Genomic DNA, 23,580 nt, shown 5'->3' on the forward strand with positions numbered 1-23,580 from the left:
CATCACACCACATGTACATCAAATTAAGAAGAAGAAGATAATATGGACTGTCCATGTGGCAATCCTCACATTCGATGGACCATTTTTCTGTAATTCTATATACTGAACCATGCTCTAACCGTCCAACAAGAGGCCCCCACTAGGCTATTTTGTTTTACCCATGCTAGAAGATCTAGCGTCAAAGGTAGTGAGGCCCATTTGATGGACGTTAAAGATTGATCATCTGATGTTCACGTGGTCAACCCTCAATATAGTGGTACAGCAATCACTGCACCGAAACACATTTTCCTCTCTTTTTTATGAACTATCTTTGCGTTTGGATTTCCCTCCAATCCAAGGCACGAACACGACATTATTTCTATCTTTTTTTGCCTTTTCTCAACCGACTTGGCCAATTTTTCGATTGCTCTGTTGTTGGGTCTCTTTCTCTTTCTCTCTGATGCCTTTTGTAGCAGAGAAGAAAACGAATATCATGGGGAAAGACAGGTTCGAATGCTCTGAAGATGGCGTTCTCGGCCATTCTCAATAGCACTCTTGTGACATATTCTTCTCTTGGGTCTTCCAAATAGGTACTATTAACTCTCTTCCCTTCTTACTTTCCTCTTTTGTTTGGTGGGTATGCTTGGATTTGTCGATGAGACTTGTCTCTCTTTCCCATTTTTTTCTTTTTAAGATGGAACTCTTTTCAGTTTTCACCTTGCTCTCGTTTTTTTTGGATGGAGCAATTTTGGGAATCATATAGCATTTGTTAGGTTGAATTTGAAGAAGAGAATATCATACATTTCGAACATTGGAAAGGGGTTTAGTGACCTCAGATAGGGTGATTGCGTTGAGGGGATTATTAGGAGGTGGAGGCTGACGAGTAATAGGAATTGGGCTCTTTATTAAAGGTGAAAGGAGGTTGAGAAGCTTCGTTTTGTAGGAAAAGCTTCTTGCAGGATTTGGGGCATCAGAAAAAGAAGTCAGGCAACAACGGTGTCAAGTGTTGTGTGTTACGGTTCTAAGTGGGGGCCTGCCTATGTATGTGACTAGGTGGGATGCAGCCTAGCATGGGATATGTTTAAAGGGCCTAGCCTAACACATTCCATCAGTCCTAGGGCTTGTGGCGTATTGGTTAGGTTCTAACATTTGGTATCACAGCAGCCACTATGTCACATGTTCAAGTCATAGAAGAGGCGGGCTGTTGAGAGGGCTATCTGAAAAGGGCTACCCGCTAAAAAAACCGCCAGATTGAAAGCCATCAAAAGGGGCGGCCTGTGGAAAGGGCTATCTAAAAAAGAGGTCAGACTGAAAGCCGCCATAGAGTGGGCCATGGAGGACGGTGGACGTGGGACCGTGGTGTAATGTTATGGTCCTAATGGGGACCTGTCAGGTATGGGATCAGGTGGGATCCATCCTGGTGTGGGACAGGTTTAAAGGGCCTAGCTGAGTCCTTTCCATTAGTCATGGGGCTTTTGGCGTATTGGTTAGGTACCTAACATTGTTTCGAAAAAATGTGATGGGGATGAATTTCCTTACAGGGAGGTCTGATGTGGTGTGATGTGCGCGAAACCACGATGCATGTGGATGGGAGTATGGGACCAGAGAGGGAATGGAGGCATTTTTTGCATAACCTGTTCTAAAATTGTGATGATAGTCGGATGGTCGTCTTCGGGGACAACCATTTTTTTCTCCTTGTGGATGCTTCTATCTTGTTTGGGGAACCTTTCTTTGGGGATGAAATTATCAACTTATGAGTTAAGACTACCAGTCTCCAATAGTTGTCGAAGGGGTACATGGAGTTTAATACCTATGAGTTAAGACTAACAGTCACCAATAGTTATCAATGGGGTGATTTTTTTTTTTTACTTCTAAGATAAGTTAGCCCCAAAGATTTTGGTGGGAATGTGCAAAACATACTATTTCTAAAAAGCTCACATTGATATCAACATGACTTCATTTTTGTGCCCTTAAAGATTACCAAGGTCATTGGCATGAAAGAATTCAGGTCTTTTAGCTTGGCAAGTGATGTATCTTGTATTGCTTTTTCTTCTTTTTTCATCTTTTTAGTCCCACTATTTATTAAATAGAATACTGTTATAGAAATATATAAATGCAGTGTTTTAAAATGCGGCCAAAACAAATCCTAGTCAACTCGTCACGACACGGTCGAGTACTCGATTGACGCGGCTGAGTACTCGGCTGACACTGTCATAACTCGAGAAAGTCAGAGGAGTTTTGAATTTTTGATTGACTTTGTAGGGCAAAATGCGGAGTTGGACAAGATCACAAGAACATGGCCAAGGTAAAAGGGGGTCGACTCAAGGGAGTCCACGATGACGCTGAAACTATTATGTATAAATGGCAATAAAGATTTTATGATCTGGAAGATTTAGGGAGGAAATAAGGTTGACCATGCTCATTTTTAGAGTGGTTGTCAAGGTGAAGCAGATTTTGATTGTGACAGTCTCGAGGAAACTGTTAGCTAATCTCAAGGATCGAGGCATGGCTTTGAATCCCAGGCAATCACGTTGGTGAAGTCACCTTCAACCAAAGAGATATTTCAATAACTCCAATTCGATGATGGGGAGGACACGAGCTTCGGCTTCATTCAGGGGAAGGCTTTCATCTAGCAATTATCCTATCCCTCGAGGGGTACAAAGAAGGATCTCCTTCCTCATAATTCACCAATCTCAATGCCCCAAAGATCTTTTTCTAGAGTGGGGCCAATTAATGGTTCACACTTTGATTTCCATATAGGAACTCTAAGGGGATTTAGATTTACCATAAAAATTCTTCTGTTTCTTTCATTCTATATCCCACAAAGAACCTCATGCGGAGTAACATACCAAAGATTTTGCTTTTGTTTCCACACCTTGGCCACCATCTTGAAATGAATGAATTTATGATTCAATTCTTCTGCCTTCATAAGAAACATGTATTTACAAGTCTAACCTCATCCACTTCAAAATGTCACAAGTTTTCGTACTTCCCCTGCATCCAGCAGAAGCTGCAACTTGAGAGGGGAACAGACAGTCGCCACTCAATGGAATTGGGCCCGACATTCAATACAAAAGAAACATATAACTGTGAAGGCATCACTAGAATTCCAAACCTAACACCTCCTATCATAGGGAGGTGTATTTACAGACTCAAAATTGTTAACCAATGGGAGGTACAGACAATAATTGCCCGTAGAGTTCTAGGACTTCCTTGGATGAGCCATGGGTAGCACCACAATGGACCAGCTTTTGGATGTGATCCCTCTTGCCCAAATGCCTCTTTTGGGATGTGGTCTTGTTGAGGGAGTAATGAGTAATCTTTTTTGTCTGCTTATTTTCTCAAAAAATTTGTTATTTGCTATGCTTGGGCTTCTTCGTCTGCGATCAAATTATGGTCATGTTGAAGATTTCTGTGGGAAAATGAGAGGTCAAGTTCCCTGAACATACTTTTTCAAAAAAAAAAAGAAAAAAAAAGTTCCCTGAAACATTTCATTCTTACTATCTCGTAGAGTCCTGGTGAGGATTAAATCTCACTTGATGGGTTTTTGCTATTTTAAATTTTTAAGTAGATGGTATTTTGGAAAAAAACAACTTTAGCCTCCTTGTTTTAAGAGAATGCCAGTTTTTAACCTAGCAATGGGAGAGACCAATCCTTGCAGGGCTTCCTAGCTACTTCAATACCCATATGGCATGCTGGAAAATGTGATATGTCTATTGTATGCTGGTGGTTAACACTCATTTTGATGGTACTTCGGAAAGATATATCCTCAAAACTAAACTTGGGGGTTCCATGCCTGGTACATTGATTTATCAACATTACCTATTATGGTTGAATACAAGCCAAACAATTGGAGCACCGAGAAATGTTGGGCTCAAGCCAGAACTCATATATTACAACAATTGCATTGCAGATAAGTTTCAGGGAACTATTTTAAATTCTTCCCATGAAGAATTCTGAAGGATGGCAATGAAACCATTTTCGTGATAGTTATATGCCATAACTAGGTTCCTTTTTTTGGATTAAAGTGGTGGGGTGGAACTAGTTGGTGCTTTTTAAAATCCTTCTTTACATGTCTCAACTAGTTGGTGCTTTTTGTTGATCAGTTCATTGTTTTATTCATTGTGACATTTGATCATATGATCCCTAATACTTTACAATGCTTTCTACAGCTTGGCTGTCTGAGGCTCAACAGGGAGCACAGGGCACTAGCCATTCTGGGGGCTTGAAAGAGAAGTAGGAATACTGTACAGATAATCAGATCAGTATTGGATAATCCAAAGTCAAATACCGGTGGCAGTGGCAATGGAGCAACAGAACCTGCAAGGGTTCTTCTGGAGAGACTATATGCACAAACACAGAAATTGGAAGAACAGATGAATAAAGATTCTCGTCTTTCCGATGATGTACAATTTGGCATTAACCTCGAAGTTCTAGAGTCAGACCTTCAAGCTGCCTTGACTGCCTTGAGAAAGAATGAAGAAAACCTTCAAGATGCAGAGATGATGGTATTGTTAGACCATGTCCAACTAAATCATGCAAAGTGGGCCCTGGAGCAGTGGAAAGAAGAAATTGCTGCCGTATATGCTAAGAAGGAGAAAATAGAGGAAGACCTAATGAAGGCTAATGAGGGTTTAGTTTCTCAAGCCAGGCAGATTAAAGATCTAAAGCTTTTGGTTGAAGAACGGGACAGGGAGATTGCCAGTGCAAAATCTCTACTTTCTCTTAAAGAAGATGAGTTAAATAGTCTTAAAAATGAATTAATGATGAAAAATGAGGAGGCAAATAGGTTCCGTTCTGACCTCGAGTCCAGAGATCAGCTTCTTATTAAAGTCAATGAGGTAATTCAGAAGCAAGAAGCCCAAGTTCAAGACCTACAAAGATTCGTAAGAGAACGGCAACATGAATTAGTAGAGTCCGTGCAGATGAGAAAAGTTGAAGAAGAAAATCTGAAAGTTGCAGAGGTGCTTAGAAAGGCGGACTGTGGAATGGTTATCAGCACGGGAAGAGCTGAAGAAACTGGCTGAGGAAGCATCCAAAAATATGACGGAAAGTAACGAAATTCTGGATGATTTTAAAAGAGTAAGAAAACTTCTCACTGATGTTAGATCTGAATTAGTTTCTTCCCAAAAATCCTTCGCGTCCTCTCGCAGAAAAATGAAAGCACAAGAGCGTCAACTCGAAAAACAAGTGGCAGAAGTTAAGGAACTCAAACAAGTAGTGATGTCATACACAACAAATTTAAAAGACGCCCAGTTGGAAGTAGAGAATGAAAGAACTAAGTTGAGAGTTGCACAGGCTCGGACCATAGAACTTGAATGGCAACTAGCCTCGGAGCAGGGGTTGATAGGCAACTTACAACAGGAGTTAAATAAAGAGAGATCTTCTTTGGAAGAGGCAACCCAAGAAATAACCTTGCTGCAGAAGGATCTAGAGCAGAAAACCCATGAGTTCAGGGCTTCCCAAAATCTTCTTCAGATTAAAGAGTCTGAATTAATGGACGCCAGACTACAAATCCAGCATCTGAAATCTGAGCAGACATCTTTTCAGCTTATATTAGAAGAAAAGGATGCCGATCTTTTGAATGCACAGAGAAAATTGGAGGATGTAAACCATCAGGTTACCGAGTTGAAGGAGCTCATGAGTAGCAGAGAAGACCAGCTTATGCAAGTAACTTCAAGACTACATGAGAAAGAAGAATATGTCCACACAATGCAACATGAGCTAGATGACACAAAACTAAAGTTCTCTGAAGCTACAACCGTGGTGGCACAAATTGCGCAACTCACAAACGAGCTGGTTATTTCCGTGAAGGGTAAAGATAATAGTACTTCATTGGTGTCGGACGAAAAAATACTTTTGCCTAATGACACAAGGTGGCAGAGACAGTTGGAGACTGAACTTGAAATGGCGAAAGAGTCGTTGAGATTGAAAGAAATGGAATTTCTTGCTACTCAGAGAGCTTTGGCTGTCAAAGATGAGGAGCTCAAGACAGTCCTCAACAGATGGGATATAAGAGAGGGAGAAATGAAGAAGATGAAACAAGAGATGTGGGAAGATACTGATGGCCTAAAGAAGCTGTATGGTTTTGCACAGGAAAGAATTGGGGATATGAATGTAGGGGATTTGGCAATTGAGAGGCTTCAGCTTGAGTCTGCTCAATTGGAAGCTGAGGCTGCAACGAGTGTGCTTCGTAACCTTGCTCATATGAGTCGAGAGCTTCTGAAAGAGACCCAAATTGCTTTGAGCTTAGATGGTCACGTTGATGCTGAAATCTTTCTGAAGGACAATACCGACATGGGGAGGAACCCTCCAAGGATGACTGTAGATTTTGAGGAGGTCTGTGCTAATACGTGCCCGGAGCTTTTCGAAGATACCAAATCTGTCTTGAGCTTCGATGTTCCCATTGATGCGAATATTCTTCTGACGGAGAATGAAGAAATAGGGAATGGTCCGAGGGTGAGTGACTCTTTTGAGGAGGCTAGAAGAGAAGTTGCTCGTCTGTCAACTTTGACTGAGAAACTCGTGAAGGAGGCCGGTATTATCAGTGCCACGGAATGAGAGGTAATGCACAACCAACACATTTGTAGATAACTAACAGATTTGTTCTTCTTTAGCAAGATGATATAGGAATTGTTCATTTCTGTTACTATTAGCCTCTGTGTTGAATGTTTGGATATAACCCACATGTAAGAACCTCATTATATATCACCACCATAAAAGTATCTTGAGATCATCTAATCAATTAAAATCTGTTATCTAAAACAGAAACTTGTATTGGATTCTTTGCTTCTACTTGAACTCAGTTTTTTCTTTTTTATGATAACTATATCCTCTCAAGGTTCGAGTACCGTGTTTAATCTGTAGGCTGTGATCGGACCACCACAAATTCTGGTGATGTACCTATCTCCTTCGGACACTGCATGTTTACAATATCTGAAAGTGACCAAAACAATGGCCCCATGTCAAAGCCTGATGCCTGACTTGTCTTAACCCTATATTTTTGCCATTTTTAGCACAACCAATCCTAGTAATCAGCATTATTTTGAAGTTTTGACCATATATTGACAAAAATAAAAATAAAAATGGAACTTCCTCTTTAAACTTCCCCTTCTCTTACCTAATTATCCCTCCCAGAATTTTTGTTCTTGGTGACAGGTATTTCTATCACATGGAAATCTGATGCTGATCACCTCATATTCCTATTCCTCAATCTTTTATTTTAATTGTTCTTTTCTTAGTCTGTATCTCTGTAATGCATCCATCAGGTATGATGAATGGTGAGAAACTGTTAAGCCAATCACGCGACTAGGCTTAGTGTTTCTACTTGATTGCCCAGGGTACACTTGGCATGCATATGATCTGAACTGTTGATCATGTGGAGCACCATGGCAGTGGATCGCATTCTGATTGGATGATCCTTATCCTCAAGTAAAAGTGGGGCTTCTTTTGGCATTTCCCATGAAATTTTGACGCTTGGATTTGCAAGCCTTTTGACCGAAGAGATATGATTTCCATGAAGCACTGTCCCATGCTTAATGTCATTTCCCTCTATACATTGAGAAAAGAAAAGTTTTCCATGAGAAACGTTTTTTTTTTTTGGTAATCTAATGACAGGGCAACCAATCCTACCCCTAATATTTGCTAGTACTCTTATAAATGACATAATTAACGGTTTCTGTGAGAATGGTTCATTGCTTGAGGATGAATTCACCGCCTTTAACGTTTTTCTTTGCCTTTAAAACTTAACCAATAACGTTAAAGGGTGGGATTTTATCCGTGACGGGGGACGGGGGGGGGGGGGGGGGGGGGGGGGGGGGAAGGGTATCATTCCCCAAAAGAATATTATTTGCAGATAAGGACTAGTTTTTGGTGACATCCAAAGGAACCCCATGGGACGAACATTCATTATCTAACAAAATAATTAGGCGCTCTCCTGGGTCCGCTTAGGGCCTCTTTACTCTCTTCCTAAGTACACTAATTGGGCCCCTTTTCTTTTACGTCATCATCAGATTCGTTGTTGATCGGAAACTATATGGCCCACCAAATGCCATTGAGAACACTTTGATCGGATTACCCTAGGCCTTGATCCATCAATCCTCATGTAGGAATTCAGCAAGGAATTAAAGCTAAACCGTTGATTTTTGCAGTTCGTTATCTTACGGATGGGATATCCTTAGACCTGGCAAACGGGTGGGTCGGGCCGGGTCAACCCGCGGGTGATGCGGGTGCGGGTCACACGGGTCGGGTCAGGAGATGACCCGCATTTTTGCGGGTCAGAATTTTAGTGACCCGCGCGGCCCGGGGGTGGGCCGGGTCACCCGCAAATTCAAACAGTAGTTTATTTTGGAAAATATTATCACTGGATTTTGATGAAGGGGGTATGGCCGGCACCGTGGGATGATCCAAACCGTCCATTAGATGGCCCACAGCCTAAATAGGTTGTGCCCCAAAAATCATTTCAATAGGTTGATCCTAACCCTCCGATCTATAGAGGGTTAGGATCAAGTGATCAACCCTCTAACATTCAAATCGGAGGGTTAGGATCAACCTATGGTGCTAGCCACAACCTATTTATATTCTATGGTGCCAGCCATAACCTATTTAGGTATCAAACCCTTAAAAAATAAATTAGCATGACAAAATCTAACTAGATTAGCATAACAAAATCACCACCCTTTAAAAAGCCAAGTGACTTGCGGGTGCCCGTGGGTTGACCCGACCTGACCCGTGTTTTTGCGGGTTGGGTCACCCGCGGGTTAGTTTTGACGGGTCACTAAAACTCACACCCGTGCCCCCGCAAATTTGCGGGTGGGTCGGGTCGACCCGCGGGCATGGGTCGCTTGTGCCAGGTCTAGATATTGTTTTAGAATGGAACCAATAACACTTGTGTAGCACAAGATCAACAGTCTCGATCATAGATTAGAGTACAAGATCAAAGGTCTCATCTTAGATCCGCCCATTTCACATCTTGTCGTTTAAAAGGTTTGTAAGAGCATTTTGGGAACTGTCTGTAACAACCCTTGACAACTCTTTATACAATATAATAGAAGACTAGATGGGTTAGGGTGTGTTTGGCGTACCGTTTGAAATATCGTTTGAAACGCCGTTTTGCAAAACGGTGTTTTGGTTCAAAACAGTGTTTTCATGTTTGGTTGGTCAGATCAAAATGACATTTTAAACGGCAAACGGAGGTATTGTTTGTTTGGCTGCAAATGCCTCAAAACGGAGTTTTGGTGGTAAAATGACCAAAAAGGGCATTGTTTTAGGGAAGTCAGAGAGAGAGAGAGCTTAGGGAAAAAATGTGTAAAAATGGGCTTTGGTGAGGGCAAATATGTAAAAACCCACAGCCCAAAAACTCTGTTCAAAACGGCGTTTTGCAAATGGACCTCCCCCTCAATTTGCAAAACGCCGTTTTGAGGGTTCAAAACGGTATTTTAAACGGTACGCCAAACACGCACTTAGTGTAATTATCAAAACATGGCTGTGTCTAAATTGAAGGGAGCCCTTGCAAAAAAGAGGTGAAAGGGCTGCACATCACCATCATGTTTGACTTCTCAGCCGTTAATAATGCATGATGGTGATGTCCAGCCAGTCGGAGAGCCCTTTCACCTATTTTTTTTGCAAGGGCTCCCTTCAGTTTAGACTTCCTCCCATTTAGAAGAGAGAAAAAAAAAACAACATCACGGGAGTGCTGATATCAGAGAAAAACTAAAAACAAATGCTGCTCCTTGTCCTTGACTCCTTGTGTATACCGACCCTCTCCTCTCTCTCTCTCTCTCTCTCTTTTCTTTCTTCTGTTGTGTTGTTGGAATTGGTTGACCGAGGGGGCGGCCTAGGAATTTGGAAACGAACACTCCTTAAATTCAAAATCCGAGAGATCTTTATATGTCCTCCTCGATTTCTTCCAAGAACATGTTGCTTCCCATCTCGGATCCTTCTCGGGCCGACGAGAGCCTCTTCAAGGGCTCCGCCATGACCAAGAGAGGCGCCTATGCTGCCATCTCTTACATGGCCTGTGCAGGTTCTTCCCTTCCTTTCCTCCTTTCAATCGCTCTCTCCTTCAATTTTTTTTCTTTCCTAGTTCTAGGGCATGTTTTTTGCGTATTTGAAGTTTGTTCTAGGGTTTTGCTTTGGATCTATTAAATCTATCGCTTATGTTGCTTTGAGTTTGTCTTGAATATTGAAATTCTATCGCTGTAATTAGCAATTATTGATTTGAATTAGGGCAAAAGCATTGATGATATATCTAGGGCACCAAACACAGCCTAATTGTCTAAGCCAAATTGACATTTGTTGTTCTTGTTTGTGTGCTATTTCGATATTGAAATCAAATCGTGGGCTATTTGAAAGACAGAAGAAAATATTAAGACACAGGGAATATAGATTTTGAGGGCTATTGTCCCACTAAAATGAAACAGAACAATGGATATGGTAGAGAATCCAAATTCAACTATGCCCCATGGATGTATTTTGGATGCTACGCTTGATCACAATTTGATTTTGTTGGCATGGAACCTGCTTCTATGTGGGTATGAGTCATGCGAAATGCTCTTAATAGAGATTAATTATCTAGACTTTGGATATCCCCAAATGTGCTGCCTGTTTCGAAAAACTCAAAGTGAGCCTGCACTTTCCATGTTTGGCTGTGGTAAATTGAGAAGCTTGATGTCCTGCACATATTTCAGTAAATGCCTCTCCGCACGTGGTTTTCTTATCATATGTGTTTTTGGTTTTATACAGGGAGTCGTTTTCCTTTTGTAGATTCCTCTTAAAGTTGCTTGTATTGACATTTTTGCAAAGGACTGCTTATAATTCATGGGATCAGGTTCCATCACTTTTAGAGTTAAACTCCTGTTAGTTTGCCAAGTCCTATTAGTGGGAGCAAAAAAAGATTTGAATTCTCCCTTGCCATTGTTTGGGCATTAAGTTGCTTCCGTTATAAAGCTCAGTCTGCAAATCTCACATTTTCTTGTTCCCTTTCTAGGCTATCTATTTATTCTCTGCTGATGTTATTCTATTATTTGAGAAATGATTCTATCATGGACTTATTGTTTACAAGTTGAGGTTTTACTTCAGCCTTTGCTTTCTCTCTTTCAACCGTTCTTGCATTACCCTCTTTACTCCTTTTCTGACACTGATTCAATCCATTCTTGCAGTTCTTCTGGTGATGTTTAATAAAGCAGCTCTTTCTTCATATAGTTTTCCATGTGCAAACGTCATCACACTTTTTCAGGTAGCATGTTCATTATTGCATTTCTTTTTCATTATATATATATATATATATATATATATATATATATATAGGAGAAAACGGTTCCTACACATATGTGTAGATAACTTATCTACACACTAGCTTAAAATACAGTGGGGGCCACATTATTTGGGTAATCCAAACCATTCATTTTTAAGGCCCTCACATAGATAGGGTGTCCACAAAAAATCAGATCCATAGGATCATCCTAACCATTCGAACTGTGGAGGCAAAAAATGGACTAATTTGTAAAGGTTTAAAGACATCCATTTTACCTCCACAAATCATAGGGTTGGGATGATCCTATGGATCTGATTTTTTGTAGACACCCTATCTATGTGAGGGCCTTTAAAATGGATGGCTTGGATCACCCAAACAATGTGGGCCCCCACTGTATTTTAAGCTAGTGTGTAGAGAACTCTCTACACATATGTGTAGGAACCGTTCTCTCTCTCTCTCTCTCTCTCTCTATATATATATATATATATATATATATATATATACACATTACTTATTTCTATGATTACCTTTATATCATAAAATTGCATTGTGATGGTTTTGCTTTATATTTCCTCATCTTTGCTGGAAATTGGATATTAATGCTACATCAAAGCAGTAGTTTCGAATGCTGGCTACATTTCAGGAAATGGATTTACTTTTTGCATAGCAGCTTCAGAGCCAATGTTCATTACATTTTTATTATAATTTCTGATTTCTGCTCTCCTGATGTCAATAGTTCTAATAACACTCAGCGTGTCATAGTCATTATATGAAACTTAGGTTGACATTGAAACATAATTTATGAGTCTTTGGATCATAGGTATAAGCTTGGATTTTCTGGGTTGAAGAATCTTCCATATTACTGGGATGATAACAGTCCATAATTCTGTAGTCAACTCAAATAAGCCTTTGCCCCAAACTAGTTGGGGTCAGCAACAACCAATAATTCTATGATAAACATTAATCTTATTGATTACAATCTCTGCTGTTTCAGCTTCTCCATATTTTGTGACTGATCATGATCCTTCAATTCTATTCTTAGAATTAAAATATCAGGGGTTGATTCCGTTGTAAGGGCCTCATACCTCCTGTCTGTCATCAGAAATCTTTAAATTATTAGTTTCTGCTTCCACTTGGTCTCTTTCCCTCATTCTGTTGTAAGGGCTGGTGGTTTGAGCTGGCATTGGATTGTATCTATCTCGTACTTCTCACAGATCACTGATAGCCTCATACCTCCAACCTGTAACTAGAAATCTGTAAATTATGAGTTTTCTCTTTCACAGTCTTTTTCTTTGGCATTGCTTTATTTATGGGCAACTATTTATTTGTTTGTTTTCCATTGTTTGGACTCCCAAGCTAACAAAGTATCGCGAGTTCTTGTGGTTCTATATTCCAGTCACTGACATCAAATTCGCTGTTAGTGGAACTTGTTGCTGGGACCATAATTGTTGGATTCACTCTCTAGTGTCATCTCTTGTCTTTTTGTTGATTTTCCAAAAATGTTACAATGCTTGGTTTCGCTGATCAATTTCGTGACTTCGAAGTATTGTGAGACTTGGTGTCTCATGCATTTAAGTAAGGAGTTTTCTTAGTGGCTTTTTTTATAAAGTTATAGCCACACATACGTAGTGGTAGAGAAAATGCTGAAGGAGAAACATGTTACCTATTCAGAAAGCAATCTTAGCCTTTGGCATGATGATGCAGTGTTCTGATAGTTTCTCCTTTGACTATTTCCCTGAATTCTGGGAAGCCCTGGAATCGGGCTTGATGCTTATAGCTTCTATGAATGCTACAGGTCAACAGATGCTTTAATGCATCTTTAGGTAAGAAATGCTATTGACTTAGAGGAGTTTCACCCTGCAAGTCTAAAGTGTAAGGTAAACAATTTTGCCTAAGGTCCTTATTTTCCAATTAGAATGGGATGGGTAATTTGGTTGGGTCAGATCAAGTTGGCTTGGTCAAAACTCAATAGTGGATGCTTGATTGCATTATGGCAGCTAATGAGGTGATTAAGCTGTCCAAAAAGTGCTGGTTGAGGAATGGTTATTGAGATCAAACTTACAAAGCCATATAATCAAGTTGAATAGGTATTGCTTATGTTGGTTCCAAAACAAATAGGTCTTGGGTTCTCGTGAAGAAACTGAATTTGGTGGCACATCTCTCTACAAACCGTTCAATCCCGGTCAATGTGGATCAACAAAGCTTATAAGAGAAAAGACTGTAGTTGTCTGAGCACGGGGTGAATGAGAGAGGCATTATGGGAAGTAGTAGAAGTGAGGGCTTCGAAAAAGAGAAAATGCAAGAAGAAATGGAGAGACAAAATGATGTAGGATAGGGAAGAGATATAGAAGAAAGGGGATAAAAGAGAAGAAGAAGAGAATAGATGGGAAGAAGAAGAAGAGAGAAGAAGAATAAGTAGAGAAGAAGAGACGAAATTAGGGAGAAGTAGAAGAAGAATAGGAGAAGAGGAGAAGAGAGGGAATAATAGGAGAAGAGAAGTAGAAGAAGAGAGGGAGGAATAGAAATTTGGGGGAGAAGCTCTCAATCAATTCAATTAATCATCAAAGTTAATAATTCTTAATACAATGAGGCCTATATATAGGCAATGGGATGGAAATAAAATTCCATGGAAAATAAAATCCTAAAACTAAAACATGGAAATATAAATTCGAGAAACTAAATAACATGGAAATAAATCCTAATGGGCAAATATGCCTCTTATTTGGCCTATTATCTGCATCACAGAAGAGGAAGCATGTGGGAAGGTATGGAAATGAACTTGAAGCGTGTAGGGAGCATTGTTGAAAGCGAATGAGAAGCGTGCATATAGAAACTTGAAGAGTTAAGGTTATGGTAGGTTAGAGAGGGAAGGTTAATGTAGGTTATGGTTATGAGTAAATTAAATAAGATTTCATGGTTGGTCAGGGCTATATGTTTAGGTATATATAGTTTTGCGAGTTTGACTTCTTAGTCATTTAGATTTAATATTAAATTATATTTTAGTATTACCCTTGGTAGTAAAGATAAGTTTTTGAAGAAAAACTTCACAAATTATTGGAAATTTAGGGCGTGTTCGGCAATCATTCTAAAATTGGTTTCCACCTTTTTTTTAGGCTCAAGAATGAGAAAACGTAGGAAAGCCTTGAGAATCATGTTCGGTAAATTCAGCCCGGAGAGTCCGTTTCCAATTTTTTGCCTTTTTGCGCGACCGAATGATGAGATTCTGCGGAGTGACTCTGAGTCGCTTCCGCAGATTCTCATTAGTCCATTTCTACCCAACTCTTTTAGCGAGGATGAGAAACTATGCTGAACAGGCCCTTAGGTTGCATTTGGCAAACATTTTCTTGATTCTCATTCTGGAATCAAGAATCAGAACGCATTTTTAGTGCTCTTGGCAATGGAATCGCATTCCGCAAACTCATGTCCAAGAATCATTTTTTTGCTTTTCTGTTTTTGAGCAGAATGATGTTTGACTAACAAAAAATGATTTCTAAATTATTTTTCTTTGCATAGGATTAGTAAAAGATACCGATGATAATAAACCTCAAATGATTCCATTGTATTTCTGCAAATTCTGCTCTCAGAAAATGTCCATTTTCATATGTAGTGGAACAATGAAAAGAGCAACAGATGGGCGTTCGCTATCTGGAACACCGACGTTCCCGAATTTGCACCAACCATAAATCATCTTTTTACCGCAACCATTGCAGGCTAGTTTTCTTTTCCCGCAACTAGATATCGTCGGCATTTTCTAGGCAGTCTCCACGTCCTTCCGCTCTAGGACCTTCAACCGTCGATCGAGAAGTTCGTTGCCATCGCTCTACCATCGTGGCACCCCATATCTTCAGCTCGCAAGAGATGGCTGGAGGAAGAGAGGTTTGCAAAAATGAGAGTGGTTTTTGGGAGGAGACATTCCGATAAACACATTTTGTTGTTTCTCAATTTGTTGCTTCAAATAAACGTGGTTAAGGACCCTAAAAACAAAATAATGAATCTTTTGAATTAATAATGAACAAGCGTTTTATGTTACTTTGGTTCTGCGAAAAATCCAAAAAATCCCTTCCCAAAAGGGTTGCCGAACTCAACCTGAAACTGGCTTTTTTAAGCTTTAGAGACATTTCTTTAGAGTATATTAAAAGGCGTGTTTCAAATTTTATTCGTTGGTATTACAATACAAAAAGGGAAATAACACTCCTTTAGTAAAAAAAGACTTACCTAAAATTTGAATGGTACTTTTCATTGTCAGGAACCATACTAGTAGAGCGCTTTCTGCTAAATATTGGTTTTTTAATGGATTTCTGCTAAATATCGGTAGCGAGAAGAATTTAGCTTATGGAGTGACCTTTCGTCCCTAGTAGGGAACCTCCTGTAACCTATGGCACAAATATCTTCGATATTTTCAAAAATCGCGTTTTTATCATGACATTTTGATAAAACAACAAAATCCTGAAATAATCCTGGGATTTTAAAATTTTAGTGATATTTTCAATTTATCATAAAATATCGTGATACAATATTATCCTGAGATTTTTATGAGTTTTTTATTTTATATTTTTTCTTAAGTTTTATATTTGAGAAAAGTGTCGCTACACGTACGGGTAGCTAACTTAGCTACTCCGTCGGCTTAAAATACAATGGGGCCCACATTGTTTCGGTGATGCAAACCATTCATTTGATGGGCCCTCACATAGATAGGGTGTGCCCAAAAAATCAGCTCCATAGGATCATCCCAACCCTACGATTTGTGGAGGAAAAAATGAACCTGTAAAAACCTTCACAAATCTGTCCATTTTTGCCTCCACAGTTTGAAGGGTTAGGATGATCCAATGGAGCTGATTTTTTGGTCACACCCTATCAATGTGAGGGCCTATCAAATGAATGGTTTGGCTCACCTAAACAATGTGGGCCCACTGTATTTTAAGCTGACGGAGTAGCTAAGTTAGCTACCCGTACGTGTAGCTACACTTTTCTCTTTATATTTTTATATATTTTTCTAAATAATTTTATTTTTATCATTTTTTCCTCGATATAAACCCGAAAAAAAATAAAAAATCCCGAGATTGTCCCTTGCCGAGAAATTCCCGAGAACGATATTTGTGACATTGAACCAACTACTAAATTCCTTTCTCTTTCCTTTCTTTTACATCTAAGGCTATTTGGGAGGATTCTCAGTAACTGTGGACTGTTGTTGCTTAGGATGCCTAGACAAGGACCGGGATTTTGCAGATGCGGGGAGCATCGATGGAATTTCTTAGTTCCCGAATCTTGGAAATGGGTATGGATGCACGCCAATAGAATTCCTAGGCAGAAATAACAAATCTAATGACATGGGACACCGCGATTCTGTTTTTTCAGAAGCACCCTTGCGGTATTCAAAACTGGTATCAATATTAAATCGTCTCAATATCTAGAGGATTTTACCTATCCTGGGCAGTTGCATCTGTTGAAGATTGGTGCTTATTGAAAGACACAAACCTTATGGTTTTCTGAGGAGAAATAATTTAGGGAAGGGTTGAGGTGTAGAGATTCTATATTTAGCTCCTTTATTTCATCTTCTCATGTTTTGGGTACATTGCAGTTTTGTTGTTTCACTAATTGCAGCACCTCCTCTCTCTGTGACCTTAAGATTTTGCAGTATAATAAAGTCAAAATGCTGCTTCTTGAACAGGTCCCTTAATCTTCTTCTTCTTGTTTTTTGTTTTTTACATTTTTCCTCTAGGGTTCCAAATTAATTTCAGTTTTCTGCTCCATGCCTAATTTTCACATCTTCATTCCAGTCCCTCCACTAGAGTTCTATCTGAATGTCTGTTTAATAGCTACTGCATTTTTTCTTTAGTTTCTTGATGCATTTAAGTTGTTTTTGTCACAGATGATATGTTCAACTTCAATTCTATACGCAATGAAGCGTTGGAAGATCATTTCTTTCACCGTAGGGGAAACCTGGAGCAATTCTGATCACATGTCACCAAGTCTTGTGCCATTTGAGACATTGGTCCATACCCTGCCTCTTGCTGTATCATATTTGCTTTACATGGTATGTTTTTTATTTTTACAATGTGGTTTAGGTGGAAAACTATTAGTTCTCCTGCCATTCCCAAATAATGTCTTCTATATCTTTTGGTTTCTCTTGTGAAAGCTGGCCACCATGGAATCTGTTCGTGGAGTAAATGTTCCAATGTACACCACCCTTAGGCGGACTACTGTGGTATTTACAATGCTCGTGGAATATCTTCTGACAGGACAGAGATATACATCTCCTGTTGTTGGCAGGTAAGCGCACCTTTCTTGATGTTGCTTCTTTGATAATTGCTTACAGTTTACAGCATCGGAAATATTCTATTTCTAACTTGTATTTATGGTTTAGAGTTTAGACCTTTAGGGGCCATTTGGATACGTGGATTTTAGAATCTTGGATTTCCTCAGAATCCTGGATGAGAGATGAGCAAAGGAGACCGTCTGTTGTTTTATGATTTCTCGCCCTTCTTTTCGTCGAGCGAGAGAGTAGGAGATCATCCCATGTTTCCAGGTTTTAGAAATCTTAGGATTGGGGAGTGATTTCTAAAACCTGGTTTTCTTACTTAAACCCTTCATCTGCAGCCTACTTCCTCCACATCTGCAGCCTACTTCTATTGTAAAATCCGCTGCAACCTACTTCCATTTCAAACTAAAACCTGGATTCTGAAATCCACTTATCCAAACGGCTTGTTTTGAGTTTTTGTGTTTGATATGACTCTGAAGTTGCCAAACGATTTGTCATCCACTTGTGTTTGGGATACGTACTCTCTTCATTTGCTTATGTGTCTGAGATGCTAAATACCTGTGGAATATATGAGATTGATTTTTGTGAACAAACAGTGCTATTATTCTTTCTGTTTAGTGCTCCAATAGGCAATCCTATTATCTAGCATCAAAAGCATTTGAATTATCAAGCTCATTTCAATTTATCCTAGGTTACTGGCTTACTGCCAAATCGTTTCATGGCTAGTCATTATTTTCCCAAACCAAGTCTTTATGTGTCTGATTTGTTTCTCACTGGCAAAAACCAAGGGGTTCATCAGTGTAGGGTTGATCGTATTTGGAGCATTTATTGCGGGATCCAGGGACTTGTCGTATGACTCATATGGCTATGCAGTTGTTTTTATATCCAACATCACTACTGCAATTTATCTTGCAACTATAAGCCGTATTGGTAGGGCTTCTTTCTTTATCTTTTTTCATTTCTTTTCATTCCCACATTTTGTCTTCAATACTCAGGCCCAATGTTTTGTTTCCCAGGGAAATCTAGTGGTCTCAACAGCTTTGGGCTAATGTGGTGCAATGGTAATGTTGTGATTTTAATAATATCCATATAATGTTTACTAATAAATTATTATTTTTTCGTTTTATTACATTTTATTGCCAAAGTGGTCAATGGGCTGACCTATTGACCTTTAAGAGAATCAGGATCGCCCTTATTTTTTCCCCTGCTTTCATCTGCAGGATTGATCTGTGGACCTATTTTACTGTTTTGGACATTTATCCGGGGTGATTTGGAGATGACAATGAACTTTCCCCATTTATATTCTCCTGGCTTTCAGGTACTTTGTGGAATCTTTCTTGTAATGTTTTAAGACTGTCTTGCATTTGCTCTAGTTGCTGGGATATTTCCACTTCTGAAAAGTGCCTTTTTACTTCAAAATTCAACTTTTCTATTGACGCCGGAGAATCAGTTTAATCAGTATTTTTTTTAATACAAGTTCTCTACAATATAATCATAGACTGTTTAGATGCTGGGACATGGATGTTGTCATCCTATCACCCATCTATATGTTAGGGTTGGCACATGTGTCAGTGTCAGCCATGCATAGGGACTGTAGGAAATCTAGTCCTTCAGAGTTTTAGTTATATTATAATGCTGAAAGATATAATTACTTTAAAATCTCAAAAGATGAATAGAAATTTCTTATATGAATATAAACACAATAACACTATGTGTTCAGTATAAAAATAATACCAGAAAAGGAAATAATTAAAGGTTTTGCTCTGCACCATTTTAAAAAAATCAGGTTTTGTTTGAATAGCCATGATGCGTGTATGAAATGCATGTTTGATATGACAAGTTTTAAAAATGGGAGGTCTTTACCTTGGGTAACAGTTACTGGTAAGTAGGGGTGGCCAGAACCGAACCGGAACCGAACTGTTTAAAAATACTTTGGGTCCGGTTCGGTTCCACTGATGAAAAACTGAACTTATTCGGTTCGGTTCTGGGTCTAATGTTCTTGGTTCGGTTCTGGAACCGAAGAACCGAACTTTTGAATATATATAATATTTTTTATATTTCTATTATACATATACTTATTAATAGAAATTACTTATAAGTTATAATATTAATAAGTAATAGTTAATACTATTCTTATAATAAGAAAGTAACTTATATTATAACTTTAATTAAAAGTTTTTATAAATTATAATTAGTAATTAGTAATTAGCCATTAGAACCGGAGAACCGGAGAACCGGACCGGACCGAACCGATTTTGTTCTGTCCGGTTCGGTTCGGTCCTACTATGTACTACTGTTTGGTTCGGTTCTTACTGTTCATGGAACCGGGAACCGAGCACCGAAAAAAAAAGTAACCGAGGACCGAGAACCGAACCGGTTGGCCACCCCTACTGGTAAGTTTCTTTGTCCAATGATCTTGTGAAGTAGCTGAGAAATGATGCTATGATATTTGGTATTCTGATGAGCTATAGTCCTTCAGAGTTTCAGTTATATTAAAATTATACTCGGACTCCTTTCAAAAACCCTTATTCATTGAGGAAGACACCGCAAGCTTCGTTACTTTGGGTAACGAAAAGATCTGTGGGTCCATGGAAGCTTGCTGGAGTGATTGTACTTTGTAAATTTAAATTATACGCTGACTCCTTTCAAGAATTCTTAGTCATTGAGGAAGACTCAACTAGCTTCATTGCTTTGGGTAACGAAAAGATAGTGGGTCCATGGAAGCTTGCTGGAGTGATTGTACTTTGTGGATTAAAATTATATGCTGGCTCCTTTCAAGAACCCTTAGTCATTGAGGAAGACTCCGCAAGCTTCATTGCTTTGGGTAACAGAAAGATCGGAAGCTTGCTGGAGTGATTGCTGAAATTATTGATCTATGCTCCAAAGTAAACTCAAAAGTCCAGCATATGTTGAGGTATACGAATGAGCTAGCGGATAAATTGGCTCAAGGAAGCAGCGGATAAGAGTGAATTTGTCATTGTCAATACCCTTGAAATAGAAAGACGAGGCGTAGGGTAGTCAAAAGTTGATTGGGCATGTTTTTTTTTGTTTTGTTTTTGCTATGATACCTATGGACACCTTTCCCCTTTGATTGGATTTTTATAGTTGGCTTGTACGAATCTTTAGCAATAAAAACGCGTTATCTTTAAAAAAAAAAGGTTTGTGAATATTTTTTTTGTTTTTGCATTTGGGTTATGTTAAACCTAACAAAAGGTTAATCACTATGACATTGTGTAAAATTGATGTACTCTGTACTTTATTATATCATCTCATGGAATGTAGTCCATTCAGAATTATTATTTCCTCAATCTATTGTTGGAGCTAATGAGTGGGATGCATTTATTTCTTTTGCAGGCTGTGATGCTTCTTTCCTGTATAATGGCATTTTTCTTGAATTACAGTATATTTTTGAACACAACTCTCAATTCTGCGCTTACACAGACAATGTGCGGTAATCTGAAGGTTTGCCTCCATAACTACCTACTAACCTTCAAATTATATGTGCTTGTGTACATGAGTTGCTCATCTTCATGTTCTTCATTGTAGGATCTGTTTACTGTTGGACTTGGCTGGCTAGTATTTGGTGGGCTTCCATTTGATATGGTGAGTATGAGCTTCTTGTCAACTCTTTATATACTATTTTGATGCTCGTATGTGGTATGTATGCCTTTACTGGTTGTTTTTCGCTCATCTGAATTCTGCCATGTTTCGGTTCCAGTTGAACATCATTGGACAATGCCTCGGTTTCTTTGGCTCTGGTTTGTATGCTTACTGTAAACTCAAAGGGAAGTAGCTTATTCTTTGTTAGAGCTCATTTACTGTCAGAGGGGGAGTAACTACTCGAGGGGTGTGGCAGTTATGTCTTCAATATAGTGGTCTAATCTCGTAGCTAAATTCACTGGTGGGGGATTGTAAATGAGGTTCTTATTACTGAACTGATGAGGGGTGGTGTGTTAATTTTGCCTTGGTTTACTTTTTTGATGATGAAAGAAGGCTTGGATTGGAGTTTTGGCTACATAGTGGGGATCTTGGAAGTTTGGGTTTGATGATTTGGAAAGGTCTGAGAGAATGGTTAAACCTAGACCTGGAAGCATTGTAAGCATTTTAATTTTGCACTCCTTTTTTTGTTTTGTTCTTATTCATGGAAGCTTAGAAAATGCAGTAGGAAATAGTAAAGGGACAAGGTTGTTTGTGCGGGCTTATCGTGTGACAAGTGCGCAACCACAGGTGGATGGAAGAACAGCAGTGTGATAGTGAAGCAGTCCTCAGAGAACAGTATGGAAAAAAAATTAGAGATCGTAGATTTCTCCCCTATTTCTTTATCACAATTTTTTGTCTTAATAACCTGGTATAACATGTACTCACGTGGCTTGCAGTCGACTTAACTTTTGGCTTTCTATTGTGTCTGTTTTTTAAACGGACTTAATTTTCCTTTGTTAATGCTCCTAACTGTTGTACTTAATGAATTGAGTTTTAGCGGTGGAACTCGGCTCAGGTTGGGTTGAGACCAGCCCTAATCCAAGCCGAGGTAGCATTACCTCTAGCCTAACCCGACCCAACCTGGACCTCTGATTGAGGTGGGTCAACCCTAACCCAGCCTGCCTTTAAATCTCTCGATGTAACCCAATATTTCAAAAGGGTCACAGGGAAAAAAAAATAAAAATACAAAAGGGATACTGGGTTCGAGGTTGGGTTGGGTTGCCCAAGGCCTTAACCCTAACCCAACCCAGAAAATTAGATTAGTAGAAACCTGCCCAAGGTAGGGGAACAACACTGGAAACGGCTGCTAATACCCCGTAGGTTGAGGAGCAAAGTAACCCTAACCCAACAGAACTTGGGGGTAAGCCAACTCAGGCCTAACCCAGCCTAACTTGGGGGTAAGCCAGCTCATGCCGACCCAGGTTGAACCCATTTGGGTTTGGGGCTGACCCAAGTTGCACCCTGAATTGGGTTCCTATATGAAGGATGCCCAAAAGAAAACATGAGCTGGCAAAAGTGCAGGTGGGAGCCACATGCTCAGTGATTTAAACGATTTATTTTCTTACCGTTCATTTAGGGGCCGTTTGGATGCGCGGACAGCATACAACAGCTTGATCATGGACCCTCTTTTACACTGTTTTCAAACTAAAAATCTGGATTCTAAAATCCGCGTATCCAAACGGCCCCTTAGGGTGAATTAGAGGGTTAGAATCACCCAGTGGGGGTGGATTTTGCACCTTGTCCCATCCGAGTTCGAATCCCCTTGGGATTTTACCTGATGTGCGTGGTTTACAGGTGATTGCGCGCATCTATAGGGAATAGTCCTGCCTTAAAAATTGGAGTGGGGATACCCTATGTCATAAAAAAGTCCTAGAAAATAAATGATTTGGACCATTGAGCAAGCAGCCCTCTCTTGTACTTTTGCGTGTGTGTGTGTTTTAATTTTTTTGAATGGTATACTTTTGTGTGCTTATTTTAGTAAGCCCTCTCCCTCTTAGGTTTTAGACTGAGTAGGACTAAGGCAGAATATATGGAATGCAACTTTAGTAATGTAAGGAGGCGGGACGAGGACGTAGTAAATATGACTGGACAGGAGATACCCCTCTTAGGTATCTTTTGCTATCTTGGTTCAATTCTAGATACGGAAGGAGAGATTGAAGATGATGTTAACCATAGAATAAGAGCAGGTTGGTTGAAGTGGAAGCTTGTCTTAGGAGTTCTGCGCGGCAATAAAATTCCTACCAAGTTGAAGGGAAAGTTTTATAAGACAGCTGTGACTTGTGAGGCCAGCCATGCTGTACGGCTCAAAATGTTGTGAGGCCAGCCATGCTGTACGGCTCAAAATGTTGGGCCGCCACCAAGAAGCAAGATATGCATAAGATGAGTGTAGCGGAGATGCGAATGCTTAGATGGATGTGTGGATAGAATGGAAGAAAATGATCCACGTAGAAGAACCCAATTAGAACCAGGATTAGAGTCGGGTAGAATCCTTTTACCTTCTTCATGGTTTTTTTTTCTAAAGGATTCATTTAGCTGGGACAAAGGCTTTGTTGAGTTGAGTTGAGTTGAGTGCAGTTATACTTTTGTGTGCTTGCACTTGAAGTTTGAG

The 23,580-nt window shown here is 39.5% G+C and overlaps 2 protein-coding genes and 1 pseudogene across 2 annotated transcripts; all 3 read left to right on the forward strand.

Annotated features, from left to right (window-relative positions):
* The first annotated feature begins 160 nt into the window (after positions 1–160).
* LOC143878275 (uncharacterized) lies at positions 161–5,006 on the forward strand. The gene is made up of 2 exons (XM_077380577.1): positions 161–569; positions 4,152–5,006. Exon 2 carries the CDS (start codon positions 4,356–4,358, stop codon positions 5,004–5,006), a length of 651 nt encoding a protein of 216 aa, XP_077236692.1. The 5' UTR covers positions 161–569; positions 4,152–4,355.
* Positions 5,007–5,022: 16 nt separating this feature from the next.
* LOC143878274 (protein involved in starch initiation 1 pseudogene) lies at positions 5,023–6,739 on the forward strand (annotated as a pseudogene).
* Positions 6,740–9,632: 2,893 nt separating this feature from the next.
* On the forward strand, positions 9,633–21,889 carry LOC143879437 (UDP-N-acetylglucosamine transporter UGNT1-like). Its single transcript, XM_077381817.1, has 10 exons — positions 9,633–10,003; positions 11,139–11,215; positions 17,103–17,267; positions 17,370–17,503; positions 18,292–18,422; positions 18,509–18,553; positions 18,713–18,810; positions 20,847–20,954; positions 21,039–21,095; positions 21,211–21,889. The coding sequence occupies exons 1-10, from the start codon at positions 9,868–9,870 to the stop codon at positions 21,283–21,285; spliced, it is 1,026 nt and encodes a 341-aa protein (XP_077237932.1). The 5' UTR covers positions 9,633–9,867; the 3' UTR covers positions 21,286–21,889.
* Positions 21,890–23,580: the final 1,691 nt, after the last annotated feature.

This window comes from Tasmannia lanceolata, unplaced genomic scaffold (genome assembly GCF_043159265.1).
Source record: "Tasmannia lanceolata isolate RefF3 unplaced genomic scaffold, GAP_Taslan_0.1 ptg000006l, whole genome shotgun sequence".
NCBI classification, from domain to species: domain Eukaryota; kingdom Viridiplantae; phylum Streptophyta; class Magnoliopsida; order Canellales; family Winteraceae; genus Tasmannia; species Tasmannia lanceolata.

Excerpts from the sequence above, each read along its gene's own strand:
- LOC143878275 (XM_077380577.1), top strand. The coding sequence starts at position 4,356 with ATGAATAAAGATTCTCGTCTTTCCGATGATGTACAATTTGGCATTAAC.
- LOC143879437 (XM_077381817.1), top strand. The coding sequence starts at position 9,868 with ATGTCCTCCTCGATTTCTTCCAAGAACATGTTGCTTCCCATCTCGGAT. Across the intron at positions 17,504-18,291 it reads ACATCTCCTGTTGTTGGCAG|TGTAGGGTTGATCGTATTTG; the intron begins GTAAGCGCACCT and ends GGGGTTCATCAG. Across the intron at positions 18,554-18,712 it reads TGGGCTAATGTGGTGCAATG|GATTGATCTGTGGACCTATT; the intron begins GTAATGTTGTGA and ends TTTCATCTGCAG.